Source organism: Cucumis sativus, chromosome 6 (genome assembly GCF_000004075.3).
Source record: "Cucumis sativus cultivar 9930 chromosome 6, Cucumber_9930_V3, whole genome shotgun sequence".
NCBI classification, from domain to species: domain Eukaryota; kingdom Viridiplantae; phylum Streptophyta; class Magnoliopsida; order Cucurbitales; family Cucurbitaceae; genus Cucumis; species Cucumis sativus.
This window is the reverse complement of record NC_026660.2, coordinates 21432697-21444140: the sequence shown is the minus strand read 5'-3', so window position 1 is coordinate 21444140 and position 11444 is coordinate 21432697. Positions and strand designations below refer to the sequence as shown.

General features: G+C 35.1%; 2 protein-coding genes across 3 annotated transcripts; both read left to right on the top strand.

Annotated features, from left to right (window-relative positions):
• The first annotated feature begins 318 nt into the window (after positions 1–318).
• LOC101211250 (tRNase Z TRZ2, chloroplastic) lies at positions 319–7050 on the top strand. 2 transcript variants are annotated; one of them, XR_004217456.1, is made up of 9 exons: positions 319–852; positions 1580–1742; positions 1840–1910; positions 2491–2586; positions 2670–2783; positions 4518–4586; positions 4834–4908; positions 5393–5547; positions 6756–7050. XR_004217456.1 is itself a non-coding variant. In XM_004140083.3 (8 exons), the coding sequence occupies exons 1-8, from the start codon at positions 484–486 to the stop codon at positions 5477–5479; spliced, it is 1044 nt and encodes a 347-aa protein (XP_004140131.1). In that variant the 5' UTR covers positions 319–483; the 3' UTR covers positions 5480–5804. The 2 variants fall into 2 exon arrangements, 1 of the variants encoding a protein (XP_004140131.1); XM_004140083.3 differs by lacking the exon at positions 6756–7050 and having other exon boundaries at positions 5393–5804.
• A 1262-nt stretch (positions 7051–8312) lies between these two features.
• On the top strand, positions 8313–11444 carry LOC101211000 (protein-tyrosine-phosphatase IBR5). Its single transcript, XM_031887315.1, has 5 exons — positions 8313–8988; positions 9714–9813; positions 10077–10134; positions 10301–10407; positions 10834–11444. Exons 1-5 carry the CDS (start codon positions 8752–8754, stop codon positions 11148–11150), a joined length of 819 nt encoding a protein of 272 aa, XP_031743175.1. The 5' UTR covers positions 8313–8751; the 3' UTR covers positions 11151–11444.

Below are 11444 nucleotides of genomic sequence, written 5' to 3'. Positions count from 1 at the left end.
TACTCTTGAAACAATCCTATTTTTTTCTTTAATTTTATTTAAAATTAAATCTTTAAAAAATATTGTATATTAGAAAATTATAGCAAATATTTACCAAATATACAAATATTCAATAGACTTCTACTGCTATGCAATACACTAATAAAAGACCATATTTGATACATTGTTATATTTTGTGTGTATATACACCCACATATATACACACATATATACACCCAAATATATACACCCACATATATACGCACATATATACGCGCATATATATATATATATATATATATGTATGTATTTATTTATTTATTATTTGTTAATTTTTGAAGCCATCTTCCCAAGGAGGTGGTGCAGTCACATATCCAAATCCTTTTACTCTTGTGTTTTCCTTTCCCATCGGAGACCAATTAAACCTCCCCTAAACCCCATTTCTTCTTCCTCCAATTCCTTTCACAATCTTATGTCATTATTTCCCTTCTAACCCATTACAAGATGCAAATTTCTATCCCCATTTCGCCTCTCAGACCTCCTCAAGTTTTCCCATTTCATCAACCTCTTTTACACACACCCAAACCTCCGGGAGTTGCTCTCCAAAGTCATCTGAATCCTGTAAATTCCTTCAGAGATTCCGGTCTTTTATCTACAATCGGCGTCGAAGAAGAGTACCGGAGAGCACGGTCACAGGTTAATCGTAAAGGGGTTGATTTAGAAGGGTATTCAATCGAGGGAATCTCAGTTGGTGGGCAAGAAACTTGTGTTATCATTCCCGAATTCAAGTGTGCATTTGATATTGGGAGGTGCCCATCCCGTGCAATTCAGCAAAACTTTGTATTTATCACTCACGCCCACCTTGATCACATTGTAAGTTTCCTTAGTTGAACTAGTTAACCTTATCCTGCTTCTATTATCTTTGATGTAACTTCACTAAAGGTTTTCTTAAGTTACTATCTACTATGCGGTATGCACTAATTTCTACCCAGTTAAGTATGTGCTATTTGTAATCTCTTACATTAAGCTTAGTTGAAATCTCTTAGACTAATTTCTTAACTTAATATTCACTATGGGAACTAAGAATCAGATTTCTTCAAGAATTATGAACTTGTTCTTCATCCAATAACCAACACTATCTTTACAGATACTTTTTCGGTTTGGGGTTTAAGCATTATCAGCTAATTTTAGTAACAATTATTGACAGACCTACTAACTAAGAATCGATAACTAATATAAAAACTGAAAAGGGACTGGTGTAGACTGCAGTGATTTCTGGTTAAAGTTATTTTCTTCTTCTTCTTCTTCTTCTTTTTAAAATTTATTTATTTTTTATTTTATTATTATTATTATTATTATTATGAAAACGATAAATTTCATTGAGAAAGAATGAAAGGATACAAGGGCATACGCAAAAAACCAGCCCCACAAAACCAACCCATTAAAAGACAGACCTACTAACTAACATTAAAGTTCTTAACTTCATTAGATTACTGAATTAGCTCGTGAACCCATTTTACAGACAATTTATGTTAATGATTGTGACTAATCAGCTCCAATTTATGTTAGTGATGGTGATTTTCAACTTGTTCTGGTTCAGGGTGGGCTACCAATGTATGTAGCTAGTCGTGGCTTATATAGTTTAAGTCCTCCTACAGTATTTTTGCCTGCTAGTATTAAAGAAGATGTGGAAAAACTACTTGAGATTCACAGGAACATGGGCCAGGTGGAGTTGGACGTTGATTTGGTTGCACTAGATGTGGGTAGGTTTCTTATTTTAGCTTAGTTGTTCCTCATTTTAACTTAAGTGTGCATTTTCGTTTGTATGACGTGAAAGTAATGATGCATAATTGAATCCAGGAGAAACATATGAAATGCGTAATAATCTTGTCTGCAGAGCATTTGAAACTCATCATGTGATACCAAGCCAGGTATGACCTCCCTGTCTCTCTTTCTTACTAGAGGGGAAAGAGTTTCTTTGAAATATTCAACATTCAAGGATGTTCTATTTTCATAGTATGCCATATTATTTGTTTTATACATGTAGATGGGGATCTTAGAGATTCTAGAGTACTCAGGAATTGAGGTCTATTCAATTTCTCGTTTACAGGAAAGGAAAATAGATTATAGGGTTCTTGTAGTGAACAGGTTCTTCATGTGTAAGAAATAATTATTATATGGCGGAGTAGTTTGAGGAATTATATTTCTTATAGCTGATTGTGATTGCCTTCTTTAGAAAGAATACTTGGGTAGCAAATCCTATTGCACGAATGTTTTTGGCATTAGAATTGTAGTGAGGACCATGTTTGAATTACCATATTCATTTGACCCAAGTGGTAGCTGTCTTTTGGTTGAGGTCAGTATGTGAGCAGTGACCAATGACCAACTTTTAGGATTGTACATTTTGTCTGGTTACAACAATTAGCTGGGTTTTGGTTTGACAATGACAGTTTTTATTTTTTGATGTTCAAAATATCTCTCATGTAATTGTAACTAATTAACTTTATGCAGGGTTATGTCATTTACTCAGTTAGAAAAAAATTGAAGAAGCAATACATGCATCTTAAGGGGAAACAGATCGAGAAGCTAAAGAAATCTGGAGTTGAGGCATGTATTGCACCAACAGTTTGGCATCACTATTTAGTCTTTCTATATTTGGCACTGGTTTGATTTTGAAATTTTTGTTTTAGATTACAGACACCATATTGTCTCCGGAGGTGGCCTTCACGGGTGATACAACACCAGATTTTATGCTTGATCCCCGTAATGCCGATGCATTGAGGGCAAAAATTCTTATAACTGAGGTAGAGACTGTCAACTCTGGTTCAGCTTGTTTGCAATTTCTAAACTATCTTCAGTACTCCATAGTAATTTCCGATGAGAAAATGACTTGTTCCAGCAATTGCCATGCGTGTGAAATGTTTGCTCTGCTTTTGGCATTTTTTCTTTTTTCAAGATCTGTTTGGGGATTCCCATCATGATCTGACTATTTGTTACAACAACATGATAGTAACCCTATAGTAAGGAGATTGTGATTGTATTAAAAACTTGAAGGACAAGAAAACTTAAGCCTAGATGCACACCACTCTCAAAGCAAACCTAAGCCCAAAATAATCACAGAATTACCCAACTTCCCTTGCGACATTTTCAGGTAAGTAACAGTAAGACTTATAGCAGCAAAAGGTGCTATCATCATTGAGGGGTGGTATCTGTACATAGGAACCACTGGTATCTGAAAATGTACTTTCTCAAGGATGGTTTAAGCCATGGGCTAAATAATTCTTTTCTTTTTCCCTTTTCCTCTGTCTTCTGCCACAGAGGTGGGATATCTCAACAGCCTACCCTCTTCAATTCCCATGGTCACTTGGGAAGCCTTCTCTTTGCTGTACTATTTGACGCTTATACGTGCCCAGGTGTGCTAATCAATCCCTCTGCTGCTGATAATAATCCTCATTTCACCTCAAAAATCTTGGAAACATGCACAGAATTTGTGTTTAGGCCTTTAGGGACTCCCGGCTTGGCTCTCAAAATTTTTGGGACAACTTTGCTGTTGGTTTTCCACTCTCCAATCTTGCTTTTGCCAAATTACCTACGTACTGTTAGCATCCATGTTGTGTGTCTCATTTGTTTCCATCCACTTTGACCCTCATCCTTCCTTCAGCATTATGAGAACTAGATGTTCCACGTCCTTCAATTGACTTCATTACAAAGTAGTTAGTTGGCTATCTGTCTTGCAAGACTAGTCCTCGAACATTTTTGTTTGTTAGATATGGATAGGAAAAACCCCTCCATCTGTTTGACTTACTCTGGGAGAAAATTACATGGTCTAAGCAATAGGCTAGCTATGTGTTAGGAGTTTGTCATGAGTTAAAACAAAAGGATGCCATGGCCATGTGTGTGAAATGGAATGCTTTTTTGTAATCATCAGTATTAAGGATAGAAAGGGCAGGAGGGAAAATTAGCTGGTTGCTCAGTTTGGTACACAAGTGTTATGGGCCTTCAAAAGTATATGAACTATGCTCTTCCTCAATCAATTTAATAGGCATATCACAAAGGTATCTATATCATTTTTCTACTTTTTAGAAGTATCACATTGAATTCCTATTCATAGCTCATAGTTGGAAAGGAATTCAATGTTTTTCTTTATTGATTCTCCAATATTTTGAAATTTGAATAACTTAAAATTTGAATCGTATCATGCTTCAGTATACTCCTCCATGGCCAGAATGTTTTTTCTGTATCCAGTTTGGCAGAAAAGATTGCAAACTGTATTAGGAAGTTTCAGAACAAGAAAACTTCAAATCGCGTAGTCAATGATTCCCAGCAAACTTAACGACTCCCCCACCCAGTAAAAAGAAAAAACAATGACTCTAAGTCCTATCACCATTATTAATTGGCTTCAAATGGTCACGCAGGATAATTCACGTCTAAAAATAAAAACAAGGCAAGACACTGACATAGGTGTTATCTTCTTTATCTTATTATTATTTTTATTATTAAAAAAAAAACTTCCTGATATATATATCCTCTTTAAACAGGCAACTTTTCTGGACGAAGCAGTTAGCATAGAACATGCACGGCAACATGGTCACACTCACATATTTGAGGTATTTTAAGCATTGGCTGTCTCCTTTTATGTGATGAATTGCCCTTTTTGTTGGTTACACTATTGACCATTTATTGTCATTTATGAAATATGTTTTCGTTTTATGATGAGGAAAATAAATCCTTCCCAATTTTTGTTCTAATGTTCCGTTCCATGGATCATCTTAGTTTTGTTCAAGTATCTTCGTCCTATGGTTGAATCATCATTGTGGATGCAAGAATTGACTCTATGATGTTGCAAAATTGCAGATCATTGAAAATGCACAGTGGATTCGAAATAAGGCTATTCTTCTTACTCATTTTTCATCTCGATACCATATAGAGGTGAAACTTATTTTAATGAAGTTCATTTTGTGCTGCATTCTCATGAATCATTGTGATAAGTCTCTAACGTGCATTAGTTCACTTCACAACTGCGGGCTCAGTACTGGATTTATTGTATGCACTCTCTATCGGGCATGTTTGATTGATTAGCTGGATAGTCAGTTTCCTCTCTCAAAACAAAACGTAATTGAAATTCTACCATTTAAGCTTTCAAGAAGTCATAGTTGGAGCCTAAAAAGAACATTCACATACACGCAACATGTGAGATGGTGACATGCTAGTAGGACATGACACCTGGGGACGCTTGAATTTTTTTAATACATGTGTGTGTGTGTATAGTTTGACATATTATCAGATTTTAATACTTTTTAGAAGCAGATTTCAAGATTATCCAAAATTGCTTTTAATCTTTGAGCTGAGTCCTAATAGTATTATTGTCATATTTCAGCAAATCACTGACGAGTAAATGTTTTTTGAATTGCAGGACATCCGTAAAGCAGTATCAAAGCTGCAGTCGAACTTGACGGCAAAAGTGGTTCCTCTCACTGAAGGATTCAAGTCAGAGTATTAGTGTAGGATATGAATCGATGGTTACAAAGTGTAATTATTTAACCTCAAAACAGAGAAACAGGAACATAGGTAATTATTTCTCTGTAAATTTATTGTTGGTTTCTTTAGCATTAGGCCCTTAGCAACATCTTTACTTTGCCTCATTAATAGCCATAGTGACACATGTTTAGGGTTATAATGCATATAGAGATGGAAGCTGGAACCATAAAAGTCCAAAATTCGGGTTTAAGTTATTCATGTTGGTCAGTTTGGTTTTATATGAGGTCAGGTACAAAATTTTATTGACTGATTGGATCTGAATAGACCTGTCCATTTCTGTCAGTTCAGTTTTGGTTGTTTTTGTTGGTTATGATCAATCAGTTCATATAGAGGTGGAAGCTTGAGCCAAAAAAGTTCACAATTCGGCTCAGTTGGTTTAAGCTTATACATGATGGTTAGTTTGGTGTCATATAAGGTAAGGTACAAAATTTTTCTTGACTGAACTAGGATCTGACTAGACTTTTTCCATTTCCGTCAGTTCAGTTTTGGTTGGTTTTGTGGTTATGATCAGTTTTTCTCATGCAACAGTGATGTCGGCGTCAGTTTTTTCTTACAACAATAGGCTGAGTTTAGCCAGAAACTGAACCAAAAGACCAACTTACAATCTTGATAGTTCGTAATAGAATAGTCATGATTTCTTTCTACCCATGGACCTCTGTGTTCTGTATCTAGTTGAACTTTTACTATCAGCAGAATGAATTATCCAGTTAGGAGGTGAAAACCCGAGATGGGTCAAATGGAAGAAAGAGACAATTTAAGAACTAAAACAAAGACCAGACAAGGCAGCTGAAGTTCCTGCCTTGGTAGTACACTGATGGAGTTAGCCTGGACCTCTCTTCCTTTACTTTTCCCTATAACCTTAAAGCACCTCCAAACCACAACACATGCATATTAATGTACCTACAAGACAACCAAGTACACACCGTCCCACTCTCTATAGTCCCCATCCTCATCTAAATTAAGATATCTTTCTTTGCTGTCGGGTCCTCGAGTGAAGGAATAAATTGCTTGGGACAATCATGCATGAACCTTTCGCTTTGTTTCTTCTCGACGTGGTTCGCTATCGCTCATTGTACAAGAGATGAAGGGAAGTTCCGTTTTTGGCCTTTGTAGTCTTAACATTTAGCTAGCATACATCATTCTAGTTGAGAGACATCACTGTCACAAGAATGAGTATACTTTCTTCGTTTTTATGAGATTGTATTGCACTGATGATTTTAATATGCAACATTTTACAGATGTCTAGATTCATTCATGAATTAGGATTGGTAAGATCCCACTCGTAAAGTCAAAGAACTTGAATCAAAGCCAGCCAGGTTGAACACAAGAAAAATATCAAGGCAATAGCTTTGGCTTTATTTAGAGTTTGATTGATGCAAACGCTTCCTAAACCCCAACCACTACTTTTCTTCTGATGGAGATCACTTCTCCTTTTATTAGCTTTATGTTGTAAAGAAGACTGTTAAAACTATTCCATGAGTGTTTCTTAAGTAGTAAAAATAAAGACACCCAAGTGGTGAATTGTTTTATACAGATTTTGAAATCATTAAAACCATTTCAGTAAAAGTGATTTTAATTACATAGTCTACAGATAAAACTAAAAGAATCTCACCCAATGCGTATAAATTACGTTTGTGGAAAAAGTGAATAAAATTCTTTGCCTTGGATATGTGTGGGTCCAGAGACGTGGAACAAAATGATTGGATCTTTATTACTCATAAGTTGGATAAACCTCTCAGCTATTCTAACAAAAATATGATTTCTTTTCAGTTTTCTTTTTCTTTTTAGATGGATGTAAATCTTTAATATTTGGCCAAATATTTATTTTGTCCATATGATTCACAAATTACATTTTAGTCCCTCGAGTCCAGAAACGATATATACCCATCTTTCATTTTAGATAGTTTAATATGAAAATATTTTAAATTGTCTTTTTTTTTTTTTTTTTTGTTAAATATCGAACTATAAAAGTATTCATTTTGAAATTTTATACCTTACACGTCAATTTAAAATGACAAATGATGTATTTACTTCTCTAGAGTAATAGTTGACGATAATAGATAGTTTGTAGCATGAAAATAGCTTTTCTTTTAGTATCAATACGAAATAAATTGGTGTATGATTATGATTTAAATATAATGACGAGATCGGCACACCGCTAAAATTGCATATAATTTATTATTTTGTAAGGATTGTATATTCTTTCAATTTATAGTATTTGTTAGATGTGAGTGAACTATGTGTAATAAAGGTACATTTTAGTACTATTTTCTTAAAAGTGTTACGTTGGAACTTTTTTCTAATATCTATGAGTGTTTCTTGTAAATAGCTCGGTTAATTTCATAAGACAACTTGTACAACTTTACAATATCTAGAGTTAAAAGAAACCCATAACATATTAAATCTTATTTAGTAATTACGAGCATAGATTGAACTTAAAATTATTTAATCCTTTAATAATGTAAGACGTTATTTATCACTAACTTAACTCAATCGATGATGGTTAGATGAGTTACATCATAACGAATGATATCGGATTCTATTAAAAGTTTTTTTGTTTTTTTTAAAGTAATAATCAGATTTGGAGGAGGGGTTAAGTTTATATTTGGAAATGAATGTTAATAATTGCTAATTTTTAATGAGATCAACATTAAGGAAAATCAATTGAAATGTTTGAAAAACATTGATATTAAAGTAAAGTTACGAAGCAGTGAAAAACCAGAAGATCGAGAAGAAAGAAAAGTTAGTTTTTTTTTTTTTTTTTTTGGTTTTGGTTTTATGGAGTATATCACATGTCCAAGCCAACGCATCTGGGGAATCTTGAAGAAACCCTGCGTTTTGTGATGTCATCTGTCTGTATCTGGCGATTTCATATATATAATAGCTGTTGATCCATTTGCGTTTTTGTTGTCAGAAGCAGAACTCAGGCACCCAATTTCAAATACTCTACCTCACGCAATCTAATTCAAAGAAGCTTCGTGGTAACGCCCTTCTGCATCTGCTACCTGCAGAAGCGCTTTTGTTTAGTTTTGTTTTTCCCTTTCTTCTAACAACCCATCTTTCGAATCCCCTTAATTTTGTCTCTATCTCGATGGGAATTGATATGGATTTTGGGTTTATTCCCTTCTTGTTTAGTCCGATTGTGATTGTATTCTAATTTGGGGGCTTTCTGTTTCATCGGCCGTAGTGTTTGTTTTTCTCATCTGGGTCAGAGCTAAATCTTGGTTTTAGACTATGAGGAAGAGGGAAAGAGAGAACCCTTGTGGGGTTTGTGGCCATTATCACAAATATGAGGAAGGGGAAGTTTGTGGGATTTGTGGTCATCGTGTTCCTGCTACATCGGAGAAAACTTCTCTGCAAGTTAGTGCTTTTCCTTCTGAGATCTTGCCGGAGTTTCTTTATTTGGGAAGCTATGATAACGCTTCACGCTCTGAACTTTTGAAGACTCAAGGAATCTCCCGCGTTCTTAATGTACGTTTTCATTTCATCATTCTCTTTGTCATTAGATTCTATTCTTTCCCTTTTTGAATCAAGTACATACATTTGATTGAGACTTTAGGTTGTTATAGTGCTTGCCTTTTTGTTTTTCTCCTCTAGGTAATGGATTTAAGCCTTTTTAGACTGTTCTGTTATCTTATTGTTTTGTATCTTTTCCATTTCAACTCTGATATGCGTGAACTGGTTTGCGAGTAATTTGGGGGAGACAATCGATTGATTAGATTGCTTGTTATGTTATTGCTCATTTGGATCTTAATGGGGCAGTTGACCATTGAGGTTAAAAAATAGGTAGGACTGCTGTCTGTGGGTGATGGGTGTTGGTTATCTTGTTTCATATAGAATCCATTGGAATGAAACAGTTACGGTAAAAAATTGGTTGATGAGCATACCTTTTTTGTACACGCCAATAGATTGAAATATGTAGCATTGTCAAATGGATGGGTTGAGTTATTTTTCTAATCGATTATGTATTATCTACAACGAATGCAATGATATCAAGTTGTCAGCTTCCATGGATATAAAAATAAATTTTATCGGGTTTATGGTCATTCTAAAAAGCAATTTCATTGTAGAATACATATCACGGTTATCTCTTTCAGATGTCGTAGAAGTCATGCATCATCACATGCCTTTGAAATGCATTGGACGATCTAAAAATAAATGCCTGACATTCGGTTTTCTCCACTCTATGTTTGCAGACTGTGCCTGCTTGCCAAAATCTCTACAAGAACTCCTTCACATATCACTGTCTCCAATATGATAAGACTTTACCTTTTGATGACGCGGTTGAATTTCTAGGTGGCCTTTCTTTATATTCCCAAAATGTACTATATATGCTAATTCATTTGTTAAGTTGGTCCATGTGTTGCAACATTCTTCGTTCAAATTTGACTTTAACAAGCGATGCATAATAGTCTTTCCATGAGTATCTTAGCCTGTTACTTCAATACAATATAAGATTACACTGAACAAATGACTTTTGGTTAAGAACATGTCATTAGCTTCCTGTCATTCATTTATGCCAAAAGTCTAACTTTCACAACGTTGCTTGTGATTTTCAGAGCTATGTGAAAGAGACAAGGCTCGGGTTCTAGTGCACTGCATGTCAGGAAAAAATAGGTTTGAATTATTTGTTTTTGTTATCCTTTCCTATATTCTTGGATAAAATTAGAACTCTGCAATTATGTATTCCCAGTCAGACTTGGGATAAAAAAAAATGGTCATATGATAGAAGTTTAGATCTGCATAACCATCCTCTCTAATAGGTTACACTTATGTATTGCAGGTCTTCAGCTATTGTTATAGCATTCTTGATGAAATGTAAAGGTTGGAGACTTGCTCAGAGTTATCAATGGGTGAAAGAACGGAGGCCGTCCGTTGAATTAACTGAATGTAAGTATATCACACATTATCCTGAATTTTCTGTCGTATTTTCTGCCATTCAATTCTCCCTAAATCTCTGAATAATTCAGTCTAATGCCCGTTCCTTGGTTTACAAGGTGCCATAAGACATGTTTTTACCTCTACTACTAAGTTACGAACCATGAAGGTGCTCATATGTTAATCTGTTTTCTTACCAAATGGATTGGAAGAAACAAATTGTAATCCATTTCTTCATTTCTGTTCATCACATAGGTTTCAACTGCATCCGCTTGCTCTCTACTGAAGTACTATGAATTATCCATGTTCTGATTGTTTTCCTTTTCATTCATTTTTGATTGTTTTTCTTCTTTTTCTTTCATTTTCAATGGTTTCTATTCTTTTTGGGAACGTTTCCGCAAATAATCTTAGACTAACATTTTTGGTCTGTGAAAATAGCTATTCTTCAGCAGCTGCAAGCGTATGAGCAGAAGGTTTTCGGATTACCAGAAAACTCCCTCCCAACCCTGCCAATCCTCCCTCCTGTTGGTCTGCCTTCGTTTGGCTTTGGCTTCCCGAAGACTGGCGACCCAGTTCCTATAACTCCATTCAACACCATTGGTGCAACATCAATCTTCTCCCGCCCGACCATAGATGTACCCTCCCACGAGTTTACATTTGGTGCTGGCCAAACTCAAAACAGTTTCTCTTCAAATCCCTTTGGCGCTAATCCACGAAACTCAACCAGCAGCAACATCCAAATGGACAGTGCTTAAAACTCTCAAGTCAGTCATCTTAATAGTTTTTGCAAGATCCCATCCATAGTTCTTTTTTTTTTTTTTTTCCTTCACCTGCAAACAAGTTTGTCAGTTGTGATGAGTCTTCCTGAATTTGAGGGGTGAAAAAAGTGGCAAACTTTAGGTTTGTATGATGAATGGGTGTGGTATTTCTTTTTTTATAACATTACTCTTTGGGTTTGTTGTACCTCAAATGCAGTGAGATATTGTTGACTCATCACTAATCTTATACAATATCATAAATATCAGCAGATATCTCTACTTTTTCTCTCT